This window comes from Phyllobates terribilis, unplaced genomic scaffold (genome assembly GCF_046119375.1).
Source record: "Phyllobates terribilis strain yellow unplaced genomic scaffold, ASM4611937v1 Scaffold_2__4_contigs__length_985480577, whole genome shotgun sequence".
In the NCBI taxonomy this organism is placed as follows: domain Eukaryota; kingdom Metazoa; phylum Chordata; class Amphibia; order Anura; family Dendrobatidae; genus Phyllobates; species Phyllobates terribilis.
The window spans coordinates 904,820,195-904,843,690 of NW_027362762.1; the positions used below are offsets into that span (position 1 = coordinate 904,820,195).

Sequence of the window (23,496 nt, forward strand, 5' to 3'; positions counted from 1 at the left end):
GAAAGGCAGAAAATGATTCCATGAAAGCCACTCCAGTAAATTAAAAAAAAAAATAAATTTAGCTTAATGAATATTCGCTTGAATACAAGGAGAGACCAGCAATATAGGACTATAAAAATCAAAGACCCTCTATTAATTCCCATAGATTAAAGGCGTTTTCTGGCTTTACAATATTGATGACCTCTCCTTAGTATATGTCATTGATATCAGATCAGTGTGGGTTCAACACCGGCACCCCCTACCAATCAACTGTGCTTAATGGAGCTATGCTGTTCAGCTCTGTTCACTGGACCCACATTGATCTTAAACTGATGATCTATCCCTTTTAAGTGCTCTTTCACACGTCCGTGTGTCCGGTACTTATGGTGACAGTTTCCATACGTACCGGAGACACTGACACATGCAGACCCATTCAAATCTATGGGTCAGTGTGTTTCCACGGACCGTGAGTCCATGTGCTCCACACTCTGACATGTCCGTTTTTTGGACGACAGCACGGATCACACAGACCCATTCAAGTCAATGGGCCTGTGTAAACACGTGCCGCACACAAATGCCATCCGTGTGACACGTACCAGCGCTGTTCCCAATCGCTGGGTATTGAATGCTGCCCTCATCATGGTTCCCTGCCGGCGCTGCGATCAGCCCCAGTAGGGACAATGATGAGAGTAGTAGTGTCTACTTCCGCAGTGTCCGAATGTAAAAATAAGAAAAAAATAAAAAATCCTTATACTTACCTTTTCTAAGTGTTCCCCACTGTAATCCATGAGACCAATAAGCAGAGGAGCCAGGGAGAATGAGCTGCTGCAGCAAGCGGCCCCAGAGGGAACCACGATGAGGGCAGCGTTCAGCACCCGGCGCTTGGGAACAGCGCTAACTGTACACTGATTCCCAAGTGCCGGTAAGTGTGATCCTGATGCGGCACACGAGCGGCATACGGTTGCCATATGTGTGACACACACGGACTCACGGACACACGGGACACGGATATCTCCGGTACCACTTTTCCGGTACCGGAAATATACGGATGTGTGAAACCGGCCTAAGACAGATAAAAGGTTTAAAAAAAATGATCCAATAAACTCAAAAATTGAAAAAAAGAAATAGAATAAGGTTCATAAATAATATATAAAAAAGAGCAGAATGAAAAATAATTCCTTGATGAGCATTGGATTGTAGCATATTAATCACTCGGTAAACCCTTGATTTATCTTGCTCTGCAGCTATATTTGTCTCTGAACTTCTGCGGTCACCACTGATAACATAATTCCGGTATGTTACCATACAATACATTCCAGAACAAACATTGTTCGTGATCACACCCTGTCTAGATGTGGAAAGTACAAAGAAAAAAAAGGAATGTCAACAGATATTGAAGAGACTGCCAATAACCCCCCTTCTGTTATACACGCCTTATATGCTTAAATACGCTCCTTACTATTGAAATTGCAACACCAAGAAGGAAAGGTTGGGGAATTCTGGAAATCACTTAATGTTAAGAAAATGATGACAAAATGGAAGCAACATTTCCAAAACATTTAAATTTATTCAGTATCGTGTATGAGCACCAAGTGCAGAAATACCTGCACTTACAGCCTTGGCTGATATCAATGAAGTCATTAATGGTTGTCTAAGTAATGTCCTGACACACCAAAGGGACTTTTTCACATATATCATTTCCCACAGTACAGAAGTGTGCTCCTTGGTATTTCTGCCTGGTTTTGCAGCAGGTATTCCAGTCTCTTTTGAGGTCACTACAATGTGCCAATACACTACTTTTTAGAGAGAGTTCTAGTCTTCTTCATCATTGAACAGGAAATTTGCATTTTAAATACTTAGAGGAGCATGGCATGGCCTATAAGTCTCCTTACATTGGCTTTGCATTCTTCACAAGGAGAAACGGTCCCCCTTAGACTACCTTTATGGATGCACCTTGAACAGGTGCTGCACTGACTGTAAAGTCAGACACAGTGCACCTATATTTTGCCCCCTATATTTCCTCCACCTGCTGTAAGGCATTCGGGAACACCGTTACTGATATCATTAAAGGGGTTGTCCGGTCAAATGTGATAAATCTGCAGTCACTCTGTGTGACTGCAGACTTATGAATCCCCCTAGGCACTGTGCGCTGCAGGGATTCACCAGTATGAGATCCGGTAACGGAGGGTATGTATGTGTTATACATACCCCAGCCAGTGGGCATGGCCTTGCTTTCCATACACTTGTATTGAGCGAGGCCCCGCCTTCTAGTTGGAAGTGCCCACTGGCCGTCCACGTCACTAGATGGGGCGTGGCCTTGCTCCATACATGTGTATATAGCGAGGCGGCGTTGAATGGCCGGGGGTATGTATAATGTATACATAGCCTCCGGTCCCAGGTCTCAAAAAGGCGAATCTCTGCAGCGCACAGTGTCTGCGCTGGGGGAATTCATAAGTCTGCAGTCACACAGAGTGTCTGCAGACTTATCACTTTTGACCGGAAAACCCCTTTAATTAACAAACACAGAAATGGTGACAGAGGTTCACCAGCTCCAGTTCAAATGAATGTGGAGCTGGAATGCAGTACCTGGCAGCTGTTCCATCTCCATACACTGTTAACTTACAATCACCATGAGAGATGACAAAAACTGGAGTACCAGATATCAGACTGTAAAGAAGTGGAGAAACTGTCAATACCACCGTTAAAGATCTTATGATTATGCAATGCCATGTTTTAAATGTTGTTTAGCCTATTTTTTGGCCTGTAAAAGTTGGTAAGCTGCAGACACAGTTATTGGAGCCAGCCCATGGAGGGAGGAGTTACGTGGGAAAAAGTAACTAGGTTCCTGTTAGGCAAAGATGGAAGACTGCTGACAGAATAAAGGACAATTAGTCCTAATGTTTGCAGACCTACATTGTTTTAATGGGTGTTGTGTGTGAAGAAGGGAGCCCATATTGGATAGCACGTTCTGAAGCAAACAAGAATTAAGTGGCAGAAGGATTCCTTGTCTCAGGCAAGTGGAGGCCTACAGCAAATGCTATCTATATTAGATAAGCAGTGGAAGTGCAGCCAGACCTGGTGGTCATAGAAGAGAAGATGGCCAGGCTGGGACACGTGTTCTCCTACAGGGAACTGCAGATGCAGTGACACAACAAGGAGTGTGTACCCCTCATCAAATGGACTATGAGAATAGTAGTGAGGAGTTGTAGCAACGCACCTCAGCCAGTGAGGTCCTCACATGAAGGGAAGATGGAGATTCCCATAGTGGTTTGCTGGTCTAATGTCACAGAAGTAATGTACCGCCATGTGTATCCGTAAAGTTCCTACCTCTGGAGTGTGCAGTAGAAGTATCCTTAAAAATATTGTGCCTGCTATCTGATGTATATACTTCTCATCAGTTTGTTCAGTAAATAAATATTTATTTTTGGACTTTGATCTCCCCCATTCATCTCTACCTCATTGACTCATGGCCTGCCAAGTCAAGCAGTAGCATGCGGTCTGCTATGGCATATACCTAAGGTAACAGCACACACACCCGGCAAGGAACCCTGTTTTTCTGTAGCATGGTGGGGCATGGATGCGACCCTTGGCAAAGGCCTCCCTGCCCATTACATTTGTCATAGTTGGCAGGATCAAGTCTCACAGAAGAAAAAAACTGCGGGATAGACTTGTGAAAAAGGGAACATGGTGATTGCTTCATATGAAAAGATGAGGTCTGAATTGAATAGCAAGAAAGAAGAACCCCTCTCCCCCCCATCGTAGGCGTAGATTTTGCAAAGATTTGCCCAGCCCTTTGGGGGTCCAGCCTCAAACAGGGAGTGCCGTGTGAAGAGTAGCCGGCCCACTGCGGGAGGTGCACGGCAAAGGAAGGCAAGATGAAAGTAAAAGGCCTGTATATAGGATGAGTCAGTAGAGGCGGAGATGTGGCACCCCTGAGGGTTCGGTCGCCACAGAGGTACTGCATCTCACCCAGAGGTGTGGTACCTCACTCTCAGGTAAGGAAGGAGTACTGCTCGGGACCCTAACACCTGCATCCAACACATACCAGCAGTGAGAGCAGGGCAAGATTGCTCCTAAGGGAGAGCACAGTCCCTGGTCCCTAGCTGAGGGGAGGAGCTATGTAGTGGATGTGGGTGGAGGAAGTAGCTTAGGGGAGCACATGGAGGAAAGTATAAATAGAGAAGCCATCTTGTTTGAGTAGAGTTGTAGTAGTGAGAGGGAACAGTCTACAGTGAGAGGAGTTGGGAGCAGGAGCTCTGTAGGCGCTCTGCTCAGGCAGAGGGCCTGAGGAGAGGCCCAGGACTGAAGGAGAAGGAGAGAGGAGCAGGAAGGGCTCCAGGAACGAGGAAGGGACCCGAGGGGTACGGGCAGTGCTGGAGGCCACCCGTACGCCCGAATTTACCAGGAGGTGGAGGGGTCAGGCCACACAAAGGGGACCAGTCCCTCAACTAGCGGAAGACTGTACATCTCAACTAGAAACTGGAGGCTGCAGTATTTCAAGTCCTGCAGCCAACAGTCCATATCAGGCTCACCAAGAAGGTAGCCATAGAGGACCCAGGGGAAAGAACAGACGTCACCCGACAAGGCCCGTGGGTACCGGATTGTGACACTTGGTATGAGGTGCAGGGAGACGGCCAGAGAGAGAACATACAGAAGGGGGTCACGCTAAGTACTCCGGAGATATCTGAGGGTGGACTGAACCCCTCTCTGAGTAAGCGCAGAATGACAAGGGAAGTTACACTGGTACCTGTAACTTGGACTGCAACAACTGTGAGTAAAGACCTTGAGGACTGCACCCCACTGTTTCTGTGATTATTAGCTGCGCCATTACCCCTGCACTACAATGCCCAGCATCATCTACTTCACTACAACATCTACACTGCCCTGGAGCTAAACTTTATCTGTGGAGAGCTGAACCAACTCGGCTGCACTAACACCAGCTCCAGAGGTTCTGCACAGCAACGGCGGCTCCACCTAGCCGCATACCACAGGTGGTGTCACGAACACTATATATAAAAACTATAAAATCTCCTGTAAATAAACCCCTTTTGAATGACCGCCCTGGGTCACGGACCGGGTCACCGCCACTGTGACATCTCCCCTAGCAACGACCTGCCCGGCACCGAGTACCCCATGGCCCAGGGGGCGCGTAAGAGACACCAAGGAAAAGGCATTACACGCCAGATACATGGCCCACAGAACAGTGGAGCTAAAACAGGAAGTGCGCAGCAAGGAGAAGATCGGCGCCATTAGTCTGCCAGGAGCTGGAGAAGAAGCAGCAGTGCCAGATAAGAAGGCTCATCGTGACAGAACCAAGACCCATCTCCGGGATCAGAGAGCAACAAAGACGACTTGGACCTCCCTGGACTGTTTGCTGAGACAGCAGAGGTTCATTCAAAAAATCCACAAAGGACCACTTCAGCACCACTGCCTGGATCAGCAACTGGAGGGAAACCCACATCCTAGTTCCCTTTGATAACCGAGATAGGTCGGGAGAGATTCCACTATTTCTTGGGGCAGCTCTGCATGGTGGATATACAGCCAGCAAAGAGAAACACCGAACATGGGGTCCAACAAACATGAAGAAAATAATAGAGAAGAATAATAAACCTTTATTGGACAAAATTTAGTTAGGCTATGGGTTGGACTAGATGGACTTAGTCTTCCTTCAACCTTAAAAACTATGTTAAAATGGTATAGTGGCACTACACACACAAGAGTGCCGGCACTGTAAAAATATATATAGATCAAAGAACAAACCTTCTAAAATACAAATTGGAGGATCACACTGGAGACAGTATAAATATACAGAACTAGGGTCTATCATACAATGCCAAATACATGAAGATATATGATACATACCACCATGTATATATATGATGCATAAGAACACGTACAAACCATGTATCAAAAGTGAAAAATGTATGTTAGTGTGAAAAATAAAATCATACATACTGTCATACAAACACCTAGAAAACTAAATATGAACACCTGAAGATATCAGCTGCTGGTGCCTCGTGGCTGGAGGGGGGTGATCTTCTCATGAATAGTTGGTCAATTTTGACAAATAACAGATATCAGGCTGTGCTGCTGTAATGAAGAATCCTTAGGACCAAGATGAGTTGAACAGATTTTATTTCCACAACGCGTTTCAATGCTGGACTAGCATCTTTTTCAAGTGAAAAAAACAATTGCATATACGGTCACCATATGGCAGTGATATCAGTTTTGGTCTTTGTATAGAGATTTTTTTTAGTAACAGCATGGTCATCTGTTGACATTCTCCTACATCCACTATTAGTGTGTGCCACCATAGTTGTAATCAGGGTTACCTGGTTAGGGGCCTACTGGGAAATTTCGCTTCACCCTGAATCGAACCCCTTGCTATGCCTCTGCATTTAAGATATATGTAGGACTCATCATTAAAGAGGACAATCCTCCATTGCGGTCTTGCACTCCACTACGATAGCCTTTGAGAGTGGTCAATGGATCACCTATATCTGGACGTTTGGCTTGTAATCCAATGTCGTGCAAATGCTTTCTGATGCTAGACACTATTTGACACCTCAGGCTTGGTATGTGATGTCCAATTTCACTTGCAACACACTATGGATCAATCGTGGAATCAGTGGTGCGCCATTTCTCCAAAGTGTCCCAGGAACTGCATATTGTTTGTGCTACTGTGAGCAGCCTGTGTGGCTTAAACGTGCTACCATGGTCTGCAGCATCTCCAGCCTTGTCTTCTATCGAACACATTAGAGACGTCATTGGTTGTCAGTTGCAAGAAGAGTTGCCAGGGAGTGACCATACACATTAGATGGCTGTCGGCAGAATGACGCTATGGCAGATTGTTCGGCTGACAGGTATCTCACCGTGTCTACCATGCAAACGAACTCACATTTGTTCTTTGTGAGAAAGCTGTCAACAGACATGTCTGGTCGTGGCTTATCTGTGAGAAAACAAAACGACTGTCAGTCCGAAATTGGACATGCCCGATCAACATCTCCTCCAACAATCAGTCAGCCGGTGCCCCCATACGCATTAAAGTTTTGGCCAAACCCCTTAACAACATTAGTCTAATATGTATGGGCAACTTTAAAGTGGAGTCTGACTGTGGGAGGGAGTTCATGCAAGAGTCACAAGTGATCTTGGGACACAGCCTGATCACTAGGCCTCTACTAAAGACTGTGGAACGTGCTGCAACTTTTCTACTGTTCAAGAGATGTTGCCACTAAGGGCTCCTTCACACGACTGACCGAGTGCTGTCTGTGAAAAAAACGGACTTCACTCGGTGCAAACAAGCAATTTTTTTCACTGACCAAATGTGCATGTGACGAGAAAAAAAAAAAAAAATGGCAGCATGCACTAGTTTCTTCAGTAAATCGGATGAGACTTACCATTCCAAGTCTATGGGAGCTTAAAAAAAATAAAAATAAAAACGCAATATATTACACTAATGGCAAAGTGGATGAGTATTTTTTTTAAATCCCATCTGTCCAGATATTACCCAGTTCTGCGGATTCTCACCTTTTGGTTTTTCCTGTGTAGTGCATTGTTTTCAGTTGATTTCACATCTAGTGTGGATGAACCCGGATGTCCAGTTGGTGGTTTTTTTTATATGAAAGTAGGTAATATTGAAGGCATGTGTTTTTAATGGGGTCAAATATGTAAGAGCTGAAGACGATATTTACACAGACACCGTTTGACAGCAATGGGAGGGGATCACCTCTGGTTTCAGCCAAGTAAATAACACCAACCTGCTAGCCAATGTTCTCATGATGGTGGCCATAGACGACAATTCAGGAATAATGCAAGGACATGTTAAATGTAAATACATGGTCTGTCTGCAATAAGCAACATTTTTAAGGGTCAGAGTGAGGGCTCTTTCACACAATCTTGACCAAACTTATTAAATGGAGCAGTGAAAACAAGCGGTTTATTTCATTGATCAAAATTGCGTGTAAAAATTGTATTATGAGCATGCACAAGTTACTTTTGTAACTCGGATGAGACTCGATCATTCGAGTCTATCGGTGCATGAAAAAAAGTGCATGAAAAAAATTGGATGCCACATGGAGCCACAGTATAGCATCCGATTTTTACGGACATATTGCAATTCTGTAACATAAGAAACTGTAAATGGTCCTGTAAATGATTAATAGCTGAGGCTGTAAAAAATGCACATGGATAACAAGTGAGAAAAAAAACTGTCCCACTTTTCTGGATGAAACTCTGAACCTAAACAGGTATTTTAAGAATTATGATAGATTGTATTCTACCTTTTTAAAAGGGAAATAATAGTAGTAGAGGTTTGCAAGAGATCTGTCAGAAAAAATATAATATAATCCTGATAATAAGATTAGCAATTTATGAGTCCAGCAAGCAGGGCCGGCTCCAGGTTTTTCTGGGCCCTGGGCGAAAGAGTCTCAGTGGGCCCCTTTAACACATACCACGATTCATGATGCAGAGATACAGCGGAGGAATATATATATATATATATATATATATATATATATATATATATAGTACAATGCAAAGATTTCACTTCTTACATTACATGAGTGATATCTATTGTAAATTCCACAATAGCTCAGAAACCGGTGAATCGCTCCACACAGAATACTGGCCCCCATATAAGGCTCCATACGGAATACTGGCCCCCATATAACGCTTCATACAGGATACTGGCCCCCATATAACGCTCCATACAGGATACTGGCCCCCATATAACGCTCCACACAGAATACTGGCCCCCATATAACGCTCCATACGGAATACTGGCCCCCATATAACGCTTCATACGGAATATTGGCCCCCATATAAGGCTCCATACGGAATACTGGCCTCCACATAAGGCTCCATATGGAATACTGGCCTCCATATAAGGCTCCATACGGAATACTAGCCCCCATATAACGCTCCATACAGGGTACTGGTCCCCTTATAAAGCTCCATACAGGATACTGGCCCCCATATAACGCTCCATACAGGATACTGGCCCCCATATAACGCTCCACACAGAATACTGGCCCCCATATAACGCTCCATACGGAATACTGGCCCCCATATAACGCTTCATACGGAATACTGGCCCCCATATAAGGCTCCATACGGAATACTGGCCTCCACATAAGGCTCCATATGGAATACTGGCCTCCATATAAGGCTCCATACGGAATACTAGCCCCCATATAACGCTCCATACAGGGTACTGGTCCCCTTATAAAGCTCCATACAGGATACTGGCCCCCATATAACGCTCCATACAGGATACTGGTCCCCTTATAAAACTCCATACAGGATACTGGCCCCCATATAACGCTCCATACAGGATACCGGTCCCCTTATAACGCTCCATACAGGATACCGGTCCCCTTATAACTCTCCATACAGGATACTGGCCCCCATATAATGCTGCATGCAGGCTGTTACCCCCCACATAATGCCCCATACAGCCCCCCCCCTTTTAATGCTCCATGCAGGCTGTTACCCCCCACATAATGCCCCATACAGCCCCCCCCCTTTTAATGCTCCATGCAGGCTGTTACCCCCCACATAATGCCCCATACAGGCCCCCCCCCTTATAATGCTCCATGCAGGCTGTTCCCCCCCTTTATAATGCCCCATGCAGGATGTCGTCCCCCCCTTTATAATGCCCCATGCAGGATGCCCTCCCCCTTCTCTTTATAATGCCCCATGCAGGCTGTTCCCCCCCCTCTATATAATGCCCCATGCAGGCTGCCCCCCCCCTCTATATAATGCCCCATGCAGGATGTCCCCCCCCCCTCTATATAATGCCCCATGCAGGATGTCCCCCCCCCTCTATATAATGCCCCATGCAGGCTGTTCCCCACCTTATAATGCCCCATGCAGGATGTCCCCCCCCCTCTATATAATGCCCCATGCAGGATGTCCCCCCCCTCTATATAATGCCCCATGCAGGCTGCCCCCCCCTCTATATAATGCCCCATGCAGGATGTCCCCCCCCCTCTATATAATGCCCCATGCAGGCTGTTCCCCACCTTATAATGCCCCATGCAGGATGCCCCCCCCCTCTATATAATGCCCCATGCAGGATGTCCCCCCTCCTCTATATAATGCCCCATGCAGGCTGCCCCCCCCTCTATATAATGCCCCATGCAGGCTGCCCCCCCCTCTATATAATGCCCCATGCTGGCTGTTCCCCACCTTATAATGCCCCATGCAGGATGTCCCCCCCCTCTATATAATGCCCCATGCAGGCTGCCCCCCCCTCTATATAATGCCCCATGCAGGCTGCCCCCCCCTCTATATAATGCCCCATGCTGGCTGTTCCCCACCTTATAATGCCCCATGCAGGATGTCCCCCCCCTCTATATAATGCCCCATGCAGGATGTCCCCCCCCTCTATATAATGCCCCATGCAGGCTGCCCCCCCCTCTATATAATGCCCCATGCAGGATGTCCCCCCCCCTTCTCTTTATAATGCCCCATGCAGGCTGCCCCCCCCTCTATATAATGCCCCATGCAGGATGTCCCCCCCCCCTTCTCTTTATAATGCCCCATGCAGGCTGCCCCCCCCTCTATATAATGCCCCATGCAGGATGTCCCCCCCCTTCTCTTTATAATGCCCCATGCAGGCTGCCCCCCCCTCTATATAATGCCCCATGCAGGATGTCCCCCCCCCCTTCTCTTTATAATGCCCCATGCAGGCTGCCCCCCCCCTCTATATAATGCCCCATGCAGGATGTCCCCCCCCCCTTCTCTTTATAATGCCCCATGCCTCCATACATTAAAAAAAAAAAAATCAAATACTCACCTCCCTTCTCCTCACCTGCTACCTGCTGCCTGCTGCTCGCCGCTCGCCGCTCGCTGCTCGGCTCCGAACTCTAGCGTTGTCGGCGTCTTCCAGCTCAGCGCTCCCTGTGACGGCTCAGGGAGGGCGCGGTGAAAAGACGTCACCGCGCCCTCTGACCTGAGACGTCACAGGGAGCGCAGAGCAGGAAGACAGTGGATCTGCGGAGGCACGGGGAGAGGTAAGTATCGGGCTGCCGGGGCCTGAGCAAGCGGCGGAGAAGGGAGGGCGCTGACACCGCTCTCCTCCGCCCATAGCACAGCGGGGTGCGCGACCGCCAGTGGGCCCCTCTGCCTGCTCAGGGCCCCGGCATTTGCCCGGGTGCGCCGGGTGCTGACGCCGGCCCTGCCAGCAAGAGTCCCCATTACCACCATCTTGGTACTCCTATAAAGCTCAGCCTGTGGCTGGTCTTCGGAGATGGTAATTGTCATCATACACTACAATGCTAAAGTATTGCTGTATATAGTAATAGATCAAATTATTGCAAGTTCAAGTTCCCACGATCAATATTTGGTGTGTTGTATTCTGCTGCATATTTTTGTGCACAAATAGCCACCAAATAAAACAGTGTCTTACATTTGGAAAAAAGCACATTGGATTTCTATAAATCTCATGCTCACTGTGCTTTCTCTCAATTTCTCTTACAGTATATATGTGCTTTATTAGTGGATTTTCCAGTTAGACTTGAATGAGATGTGAAAAATCTGCATATGCATTTTCATATTTTCATTAAGTTTTTTTTTTTTTAAAGCAAAAACGCAATAAAAACGCATGTAATTTCCTTGTGATTTTATAAAAAAAAAAGTTTTCTGAAGGCTAAGTAACAGGAACTTTCCAAAACAAAGCAGTTTTATCTAGAACATGAAGTACCAAAAAGAAAAGAAAAAAATGCACCTGAAAAATATTCTTGTATAAAAATGCACTGAAAGGAGCAATGCGAAAACGCAAATGTGGCACCCCAGGGGTCTGGTTTCCACAGTAATGTAATGTTATGTCTGAGAGCAGGTGGGAGGTCCTTTGGTCAGGGATCCTGTGCATGCCACACCTCCTGCCCAGTCTTGGGAGGGGAAGAACTTCCCCTATATAAACCCGGGGCTGAGGCAGGGTTAGGAGTAGAGAAGAAGCAGAGACAAGAAACAGTCATAGGAAGAAACAGCAGAAGCTCAGTGGGAGCAATACTACTACGAGTCAGGGGCTGGCAGCTGCAGAGCTCGCCCTGACTGAGAAGCTTTCTTACCGGACCCGGCGTCCGAGGCTGTGGGGACTAACTCTTACCCAGCAGCAGAAGCCGACCGGCAGGGGATTTCAGGTCCTCAGGCCCAGAAACCCGAAGGCAAGGTCACACGCGTGGGACCAGCACCGCCGTCGTGGAGCGGAAGCCATTAGAAGGCCCCGAGTCACCGGCCATACGGGTGAGCACCACACGGCACACTCAGGGACGTGGGCTACTTATATCCGCTTCTAGCAAGGTAGCCAGAAGAGTACAGTCAGTTTGGGAGGCCTACAACTCCGCCTGGCCAGGGGAGATCCCATCTGCTCAAGGACTGACCAGGCCCCGTTCGCTAGCAAGTACTCCGGGAGGGTCTATCGTTGTTACCAGTAAAGACCCTGAATTACACCGCACCGTCTCTGAGTGGTTCCTGCTACCCCCATCTTCCACGTCGGCTGCCCTGAGGCCATACCCCTCCCGTTGGGGGTTATACTATCACGCTGCACAATTCTACATCGGCCTCAGCGGTCTGCCCTGCAGCGGTAGCTCCATAGCTGCAAATCAACGGGTGGCGTAGTCGACACTCAAATAACACCTATCAAGACTGCCACACACTGAGTTTGACTCCGTGGGCACGGACCGGGTCCCCGCCACTCGGAGACTACAACCCTCATCTGATCCGGTTCCGGGTAAGCCCCCGAGCGCGAGACGCTGCGCGACACAGCAGGCCCAGGGGCGCGTCAACTTTGGCGTAGTCGGCAGGATTTCGTGCCCGCAACCACCGGGTACTGCGTGCCTGAAAAAGAGACTTTCAAACTCACCTGTGGTGAAGATTCCCGCCATCCGGCGCCATTTTCAGCCTTCTTCCCGCCATCTGTGAAGATTCCCGTCATCCGGCGCCATCTTCAGCCTTCTTCCCGCCATCCGTGGAGTTTTCCCGCCGTTGGACGCCATCTTGAGGACGCCGCGCGGGAAGAAGAGGGGCGTGGACTCCGAAAAGCCCGCGAGAACTGAAGCCCCGCCTCACGTCCGGACGTTGCGTAAGGTCCTGGAAGGAGCCCAGCAGACGCCGACGTCACCGGAGCGCGACGGAAGGTCCTCAACCCTGACGATCCACTGCGGAGCCGCGGCCTACGGAAGAGGATCATCGCAAGGTAGGCCACGGTCCACTAGGGGGGAGAAGGATGTCGGATACGGAGGAGAGCTTCACCGCTTCAACCCCCGCCAGTGCCACCGCTGTCGCCGTCATGCCTTTCACCATGCCCTATATCCCGGGGGCAGTCTGGCTACCCCAGTACTCAGGGGAGTCACATACCCTGCAGGACTTTAGAGAAAGGCTGGATAGCCTCTTCCAGGTGTACCCCCTCACAGAAGAGCAAAAAGTGAGCATCCTGGTGGCCCAATTAACCGGAGCAGCCCGAAGGGAGGTAAAGTCCTGGCCACCTGGGGGGAGGACTGTCGCAGGGATACTAACCCGGCTGAGGGACACCTTTGATACCCGCACCTCAGCCGAGATCAAGCTTAGATTCTACGGGTGCAAACAGCGGGCCCATGAGAGTATAAGGGACTATGCCCTGAACCTACAAGAGGCCCTGAGAGCCGTTAAGCAGACCGACCCTGACGGCGTGGGAGACGAGGACAGGCTGTTGACTGAACAATTTATAGAGGGTTTATATTGCAATGCCCACCGAACCCAGTTGCGGGCAATGGCCCTACAGGACCCTCATCTGGGATTTGCACAGTTCAAGGACAGAGCCATCCGGGTGCTCCGAGAACCGGCACCGGATGGCGTTGTGACCCACAGGCGCCCAGCTATCACTTACCACCAGGAGGCGGCGCCCTTGTCGGCAGGGCCTGTAGGGGCTGATGCGCAGGCTTTGAACAATGACCCGGCTCCAGACCTGCACCATCAGGTCCAAGAGCTAGCTAAAAGCGTTGCTGCGTTAACCCGAACTGTGCAGTCTTTACAGGCTTCCACTCCAGGGAAGATCCAGCTGGCATCCGGACCGGAGAACATCCCGTGGCGTCGACCAAGGAGGACCCCACCGGCCAGAGGAAGACCCAGTGACCGGTACAACGAGGACGGACGACCCATCTGCCGCCGCTGCAATCAACCCGGACATATGGCAAGGTACTGTCCTTTAAACTGGCACAACATGGGGGTAGAGGGCCAACCCCCAGGAAAAAGACCACCAGGCCCATCGAACTGGCGCGACAAATATGTCGGAGGGCGTCCAGTCTTGCCTGTGGTACTGGATGGCATCCCTATGAGTGCCCTACTGGACACCGGGTCACAGGTCACCACCATCCCGTACGTGCTCTTCAAGCAGTACTGGAATGACTCGGAAATAACCCGCTACCCTGACGACGACTTGAGTATCATCGCCAGCAATGGTCAACCCGTGCCACAGATCGGATTTAAAGAGGCGACCATTAAAATTGGTAGAGTCGAACTGGCAGCACAGGGACTGATTATTGTAGACATTGACAAACACGAGAGTCACCCAAAGATAACGCTAGGAACTAATGTAATTGAAAATTGTCTTGCAGAGGTGATTTTCCTTTTACAACAGGTTGCCAAGAACGCCAGCTCCGGCGAGCAGCGAGTGCTCCAGAAAGAGATCCGGGCACTGATGCGACGGCAACAGGTGGAACTCTCCGGCGGTGAGATTGGTAGCGTAAGAATGTGTGACCCTTTCCCTATTGCCATGCCCCCAAAAAGTGAAATGATGATTTGGTGCCGGGCAGCTATTGGTCCGAGAGGTAGGGATTACCAGGCAATGGTAGAACCAGTTTACTCAGACAGTAGGCCCACCATTTTGACAGCATGGGGGGTGGTTCATGTACGCCATGGGAGGGTGCCCGTTCGCCTAATAAATATCGGGAAGAGGGAAGTATACCTACCCCGGTATGCCACGCTAGCCAAATTATATACCATCAACCAAGACTCTATACAGTCTGTGGAACCCTTGCCTCCATCTCACCCGGAGGAAGGTAACGGCTCTAAGAAAGTAATGGAGGATTGGTGTCAGCAACTACACTTGGGAACTGACTCCACTCCCTCCCACCAGAAACAGGGAGTCTACCGGGTGGTTCAAGAGTATGAGAGAGTGTTTAGTAAACACCCGTTAGACTTCGGGCGAGTTAAGGGGGTAGAACACCGCATCCCCACGGGAGATCATCCTCCCATAAAAGAGAGGTATCGACCCGTACCCCCTGCACATTACCAACACGCCAAGGGGATGCTTAGAGACATGAAGGAGGCTGGGGTAATTCGGGATAGCTGTAGCCCCTGGGCAGCCCCACTAGTTTTAGTCAAAAAGAAAGACAACACTATGAGGATGTGTGTAGATTACCGGAAAATCAATCGTATCACACACAAGGATGCGTACCCTTTACCAAGGATAGAGGAGTCTTTGGCTGCTTTAAGATCTGCTAACTTCTTCTCTACCTTGGATCTCACTAGCGGGTACTGGCAGGTTCCTGTAGCAGAGGCGGACCGGGAGAAGACCGCATTCACCACCCCGATGGGACTTAGCGAGTTTACCTGTATGCCGTTTGGACTTTGTAACGCACCCGGAACCTTCCAACGATTAATGGAGTGCTGTCTGGGACACAAAAACTTCGAGACGGTCCTGTTGTACCTGGACGATGTCATCGTATATTCCAAGACTTATGAGGACCACCTGAAACATCTGGCGGAAGTGTTCGAAGCCCTGGCAAGTTACGGCCTGAAGGTGAAACCCTCTAAGTGTCACCTCCTGAAGCCAAAGGTGCAGTACCTGGGACACATGGTGAGCGCTGACGGAGTGGCTCCCGACCCTGATAAGATCACCGCAATTAAGGAATGGCCAAGTCCCTCCAGTATAAAGGAAGTGCGGCAGTTCCTTGGGTTGGTAGGCTATTACCGCAGATTCATCCCCGGTTTCACCAAAAAGGCAGCTCCCATGCAGGACCTCCTGATAGGCCAGTCCCGGAAGGCCAAGAACCAGAAGCCGCCCTTCAGATGGGAGAAGTTAGAAGAAGAGTCCTTCCGCCAGCTGAAGATGGCCCTCACGGGGGATGAAATCCTGGCGTACCCCGATTACAGCCAGCCCTTTATCCTCTACACTGACGCAAGTAACATCGGGCTAGGAGCTGTGCTGTCCCAGATCCAGCAGGGGAAAGAACGAGTAATCGCTTACGCCAGCCGAAAACTGCGACCCACCGAGAGAAACCCGGAGAATTACAGCTCCTTTAAGCTAGAGTTCCTGGCAGTGGTGTGGGCAGTCACCGAACGCTTTAAGCACTACCTCGCTTCTTCCCGGTTCATCGTGTACACGGATAACAACCCGTTGACACACCTGGACACAGCAAGACTCGGTGCCCTAGAGCAGAGATGGATGGCTCGTCTGTCCAACTACGAGTTCACAATCAAATACCGGGCAGGACGCTCCAATACCAACGCGGACGCCCTGTCCAGGATGCCAAATCTACCGGACGTAGGAGAAGATCCAGAGGAACTGGAAGAAGTCGAACTCCCTGCGTTCCACCGTCATGGGACTATCCAGTGTTCCCACCGGTTAGGGAGTAAGCAAGCCGCTACGTTTAACCCCTTGCCTCACTACAACTGGGCGGAAACGCAAGACAGCGACCCTGCCGTCCGGCTGGTAAAGGAGATGCTGACTCGGCCAGAGGCTCGCCTTGACCCAGACGCTCCGGAGGAAGCCAAGCAACTGTGGGCAGAAAAGAGTAGACTGTTCCTTTACAAGGGGAAGTTGTGCCGCAGAATGGTTAACTCCCGGACGCATGAACTAATCTGGCAAGTAGTGGTGCCACGAAGAGACGCAGCCATGGTGATGGAGGCATACCACGACGGGGCTGGACACTTCGGATGGAAGAAGCTGGAGTTCCTGCTGCGCGAGCGGTTCCACTGGGTAGGCATGAGGGGAACCATCGAGAGGTGGTGCAGAGACTGTGGCCCGTGCAACCTAAGAAGGAAGGACCGTGCCAGCCAGAAGACTCCCCTGCAGTCCATCGTCACCCGGCAGCCGTTGGAACTGGTAGCCTTGGATCATGTAAAACTGACCCCAAGCAGAAGTGGCTACGTCTACGCACTAACCATCGTGGATCACTACTCCCGGTTCTTGGTTGTCGTCCCCGTCAAGGACTTAACAGCTCGAACAGCAGCTAGAGCCTTCCAGCAGCATTTCTGCCGTCCACACGGGTACCCGGACCAAGTGTTGACAGACCAGGGACCTGCCTTTGAAGCGGAGGTCTTCCAAGAATTCTGCACTCTGTATGGCTGCCGGAAGATAAGGACGACACCCTATCATCCGCAAACTAATGGACTTTGTGAGAAAATGAACCAGGTGGTAATGGATCTTCTGAAAACGTTGCCCCTGGAAGAACGCGGTCTGTGGCCTGAGAAGCTGCCCGATCTGGTGGACCTATACAACCACATCCCGGTAGGTTCCACCAACTGTACCCCGGCTTACCTAATGAGGGCGAGACCTGGTAAGTTACCTGTTGACCTGGAAATGGGAGTCCTGACACCCGAGGACACTTCACCAGAAGCAGACTGGGACACAGAGAGGCAGCAGCAGTACCGGAGAGTACAGGAGAGCGTGGAGCGAAGTCTCTGTCAGGCTAGGGAAAGACAAGAGAAAACTTACAACCAGTATGCTCCCGCTGTTCCCCTGGTACCCGGAGAGCAGGTCTTGAAGAGAAAAAGACGGCTCCACAAGTTGGACGACCAGTGGGAGAAGGACCCGTACACCGTACTGCCCTCAAGCCACGACAACCCAAAGGTCTGTACCATCAGTAAAGACGGAGGGGAAACCACAACCATTGTATCCCGGGATCACCTGAAGAAGTGTCCCGAACAGCTACGGAACCCTGAAGAGGAACAAGAAGACCCTCGACCCGTAGAGGAAAGGGAAGACATGGTTAGTACTGTGCTCGGAGACTTCCCTCGGTCTTGGACTCAAGTCAATGGCGCAGTTGTGGTACCCGTACTCACCTTCCTCCAACCCGCATCCCAAGCACCTACGGAGCGACAGGTAGAGCTGGAAGAGCAGCCGGTCCAGGAGGCAGAAGACTCCACACAAGCAGAACAGGAGGATCAACCCTCTGCTTATAGTGAGCCTGCCGTACCCCTAGTGAGCCAAAGAGCCGGTAGACAGCTGCCCAGTTTACCCTTGACAGCTCCTACACCCTGTAGTTCAGGGCTAGACAGTCAGCTCCGTAGGTCCACTAGGGCCACTAGAGGCCAGTTACCCGCACGTTGGAGGATTTGAAATGTATAAGTTGTTTTATTTGTGGTTACCTGTTTTTCTTATTGCTTGTGTATAATTATGTGTTTCTAGTTGTTTATAGGAGTCTTTGGTGGATTTACCGGGAATCCTGTGTACATAGTTGGAGCGTAACCCAGGACGGACTAAAGACTGTTAAGGACTCGGGGCAGAACAGACCCCTACCTGGTTACGTCTCCCTGTTTTGGTGAAATGGACACCTTGCTTTCTTCAAAGACTGCACCCGGTTACGGATATCCGTGACCACCTTTATGTGTTTCTTCTTATTGTACTATTATTGTTGTTATATCTTGTTATGTTTTTCTAAAATATGTTTAGTCCCGGAGTACTAAATTTCACTAGGGGGGAATGTGGCACCCCAGGGGTCTGGTTTCCACAGTAATGTAATGTTATGTCTGAGAGCAGGTGGGAGGTCCTTTGGTCAGGGATCCTGTGCATGCCACACCTCCTGCCCAGTCTTGGGAGGGGAAGAACTTCCCCTATATAAACCCGGGGCTGAGACAGGGTTAGGAGTAGAGAAGAAGCAGAGACAAGAAACAGTCATAGGAAGAAACAGCAGAAGCTCAGTGGGAGCAATACTACTACGAGTCAGGGGCTGGCAGCTGCAGAGCTCGCCCTGACTGAGAAGCTTTCTTACCGGACCCGGCGTCCGAGGCTGTGGGGACTAACTCTTACCCAGCAGCAGAAGCCGACCGGCAGGGGATTTCAGGTCCTCAGGCCCAGAAACCCGAAGGCAAGGTCACACGCGTGGGACCAGCACCGCCGTCGTGGAGCGGAAGCCATTAGAAGGCCCCAAGTCACCGGCCATACGGGTGAGCACCACACGGCACACTCAGGGACGTGGGCTACTTATATCCGCTTCTAGCAAGGTAGCCAGAAGAGTACAGTCAGTTTGGGAGGCCTACAACTCCGCCTGGCCAGGGGAGATCCCATCTGCTCAAGGACTGACCAGGCCCCGTTCGCTAGCAAGTACTCCGGGAGGGTCTATCGTTGGTTACCAGTAAAGACCCTGAATTACACCGCACCGTCTCTGAGTGGTTCCTGCTACCCCCATCTTCCACGTCGGCTGCCCTGAGGCCATACCCCTCCCGTTGGGGGTTATACTATCACGCTGCACAATTCTACATCGGCCTCAGTGGTCTGCCCTGCAGCGGTAGCTCCATAGCTGCAAATCAACGGGTGGCGTAGTCGACACTCAAATAACACCTATCAAGACTGCCACACACTGAGTTTGACTCCCTGGGCACGGACCGGGTCCCCGCCACTCGGAGACTACAACCCTCATCTGATCCGGTTCCGGGTAAGCCCCCGAGCGCGAGACGCTGCGCGACACAGCAGGCCCAGGGGCGCGTCACAAATAGCCTAATTTAGCCAATTGGTCAAAACAGCAGCAAATACTCATCATGGGAACACAGCTGAGGTGTGTGCTCTTTTTTACTGCTTCCAAAATGTTGGCCCTTTACTAGAAATATACTGTTTCATTGGATTCATTGTAAAACAGATTAAGGCCATGTTCACACATTTAGTATTTGGTCACTATTTTAGATCAGTATTTGTAAGCCAGAATCAGGAATGGAACAATCAGAGGGAAAGTATAATGGAAATTACTTGTACATTGTTCACCCACTCCTGATTTTAGCTTACAAATACTGATGTAAAATACTGAACATGTGAACTTGGCCTGACAGTGAGACACTAACTGCAAAGATGAGTAATCTCAGGAATCTGCCTTTGACATCACAAATCCTCCTATAATGTAACACACCAAGATAAGCCCACAGGCTAACATGCAGCGTGAATACAATGCTCAGGAAATTAAAGTTCATAGGAACAGAACGGAACATGAATGGATGGCGGGTTTACACTGGCTGATCTCCTGCAATCACAGCCACATCGCGATTCAATCACTGATCTGAGCTGTGTGTACAGATACAATACATGGACAAAATTATTAGGACACACCTCTTAATCATTGACTTCAGGTTTTCATTCAGTCTCATGCCCCTCGCCATGCCGTCTGCCTTTACTAACGTGACAGAACAATACCAGAGCGGTTCTGTAATAGGAGCCACTGGAGTAACGAGTCCGTTCATGACATTTCTACCCTCCTAAATATCCCAACTCCACTTGTGAGTGATATTACTGAGAAGTGTAAGGAACTGCAGCAACTCAGCTACGAAGTAAAGACCCTGTAACGTGCGGGGTCACCGAGTGCTGAGGGGCAGAGGACAGAAAAGTCACCAACGCTCTGCTGACCCCATATCCGTGTAAGATATGCAGATCTAAAATATCAAAATACTGGTTTATATTATTTTGCATTATAACAAAATAGAGTTTATGCAGATAATAGTTCCCTAATCATTAGACATTTGGTTAAATTCTAAAAGGGTCTTAAAAATGGTAATCAAGAGGCTTGGATCATTGTTTACATTATATTAAAGTACAGAAACTCAATGTCCCATTGTATTACAACCATTAGGGGGTGATACCTCCTGGCCAACATGTCTTTGTGTCATCTCAATACAATGTGTTTATGAAAATGAACCAGGACGGCATTCAAAATGCTAACTAGGGAAGACATGATAGCAAGATCCTTTGTAAGGATTGTCGGGAAAGAAGAGATTGATGAATACATTTCACAAGATGAGACATAGTGTCTCCAGGTTGGTGGGGGAAGTGGACAGGTATCTGAGAAGGGATATTAAACCAAAGGTGGAGGGAATTAGGAGAAGAAGGTTGTCATTCATGGATGGGACAGAGAGAGAGGTAGGCCATACCATGGAGATGAGGGACACACCAAGGTGGCATAACCTTGGCCATCAAAGTCAATAAAGCTCCATTAGAAATGGATGGCACGCGGAAGTGCCATCCAGTTTGAACAGATCTGTTCTTTGCACATAGTTGTGTGACTAAGGTCTTATATGTTCTTATTTATGTACACCCTTCAAGCTTTCGGGGTACAGCCACAAGGGCTGGATATATAGCAGAGTTTCCACCTTTGAAAGTTAGTAGCGTCAAAATAAACACTGAATCGCGCATATATCACTAGAGAAAAGTTGTGACTTTACTGCAGACTTCATCCTTTTGGAAAAGGTTAAATCCAGTGTGGAGATCTACTGTATAAACTGACCAGCTGCGGATGTCAGTATGCAAGTAGAAAGCAAATCCAGATGGAAAATCTGCTGCGAATCCGATTCACATGATCCTGCCCGATGGCCTCATTCAGATGTCTGTACTTACATTTTCTATCCATGTTGGTCACAGATAGAACACGTACCTATTATAGTCTTCGGGGCTGTTTACATGTCCATGTTTTTTTTTTTGTGGACCGCATGTTTACAGAAGAAAAAATCACGTAGACCTGTCATCGACAAATCACCAATACAATTCAATGGGTTTGTGAAATTGAAACAGCACATATATGCCATTCTTGCGTTGCCCATTGTTAACACTGTAATGAGTAGGAGAAGTTCTGCAATTTGTTATTTTTGCATACGAGAAAATCACTGATGGTAAAAACTGACACATTGAGCGAACACTGCTGAAAATCTGATCCAAACCACAGCTGAAATTTGGTCAGTTTTTTCAAGTACGAGATGTTTGTATAAGACCGTAGAGTTCAGGAGTACAACACTCTTCAGATTCATGTTCTGCAAGCTGTGACTCTTCTGCAGCTGTGAAACTACAACTTCCAGCATGCCCTGGGAGTGGTACTTTTATAACTGCTAGTGATGTACAGATTGTGGAACACTGTCATAGATTATAAAATCTTTGGTGCAGAACCCTATTCCAGGGTTTAAGATGAAAAAACTAATGATCATACAACATCTGGCTGTGGATAAAATGTATAGTTCCCGGAATATGAGAATGGAGACAACACTCTATTCTGTGAATGGACGATGATGAGATGAAGAACAGTGACAGCCCATGAGAATACCACTCATAAAATACAGGCCGCCATAAACAGCGCCACTCTGCACTATAATCAATGCAATCCTGATGATAACACATCATACAGTTCTAGAGGATTACTTAGAATTCTGATTGCAGAATATAAAGTTTAAAGTATAAAGTAACAATCCTTACCAGGTTTCACATAGTAGATCTGACAGAAGAAGAAGCAGCAGAGACCCAGGCACAACTTTAACTGCATAAGTGAAGCTAATGCTCACAGAGTTCATGAAAGAAGAGGCGCTGCAGCAGAAACGTCTGGATCTGTGCACACAGGGTGACAGGCAGGAAGTGTGGAGCCTTCAAGTGACAGCTTCTAGGTGCTGCCTACCTGGACTCCTCCCCACTAGGGATAGGCAGCTTCAAGACAGCTGATTTCATTGCACCTTTAACTAACCATATACTGGCTGGAATCAGACAGCTGCAGTGGAACCTGTATTTCCACTTTACAGTATAATTTTTTCTGGGTGTTCTTGAGAAATGATCACCAATGACGACAGATTCCAGAGGGTGCTGTAATATGAATGGATGGATCAGAAGAGCAAATAGGTCAGGTAGGTTCTTACCAACCCAAGGGTCCATAGTTGAATGTCCCATTGTCTGATCAGCCTACTCTGATGCTGCCAAACAATAATGTAAGTTCACAGAGTTTTTTTATGAGGATTTTGAAGAGGATAAGCTTCAAAATCCACATCAGAATATTTCAAGCACTTTTTTCTTGTGGATTTTGTTTAAAAAAGAAAACAACATGAATATACAGTACCCTGAGGGCCCATTTAGATGTCAGTTTTCTTGTACGAGTGCTATCCGGGTTTTTCACAGATAGCATTCGTACCTATGATGGTCTTTGTGGCTGTTCACATATCTGATTTTTTTTCTCAGGTTTTAAAAAAAAAGTGGAGACATGTCCAATTTTGATCCGAGGGTTGGATCAAAATTTGGCAAAGCTCATCTTACATTTTTGCAGACTATCAGAAAGAAGGTGGGGAAACTTTTCTTTTTTTCTCCATGTATGAAAAGAACTGATGATGACACTTGAACCACACTCTGATTAAAAATAAATCAGTCCATTTTTCTTGTACATGGAAAATACTGACGTCTGAATGAGTCCTAAGAATTGGAGCCTCACACTTAAAATTCTTGCAATATGTTCACAGTAGAGTGCAGATTTCACTTCTGAATGTTGTAGATGTAACATCTGCAGCACACTACAGTACGAGCCAAGTGGT

General features: G+C 48.4%; 1 protein-coding gene across 1 annotated transcript in view; it reads right to left on the reverse strand.

Annotated features, from left to right (window-relative positions):
• Window positions 1–22,583, reverse strand: part of LIPI (lipase I) — an 88,337-nt gene extending 65,754 nt beyond the window's left edge. Inside the window, exon 1 of the mRNA XM_073668236.1 lies at window positions 22,403–22,583. Coding sequence (XP_073524337.1) covers window positions 22,403–22,469 — 67 coding nt within the window. The 5' untranslated portion in view covers window positions 22,470–22,583. The remainder of the gene's footprint in view (window positions 1–22,402) is intronic.
• Between the last annotated feature and the right edge of the window lie 913 nt (window positions 22,584–23,496).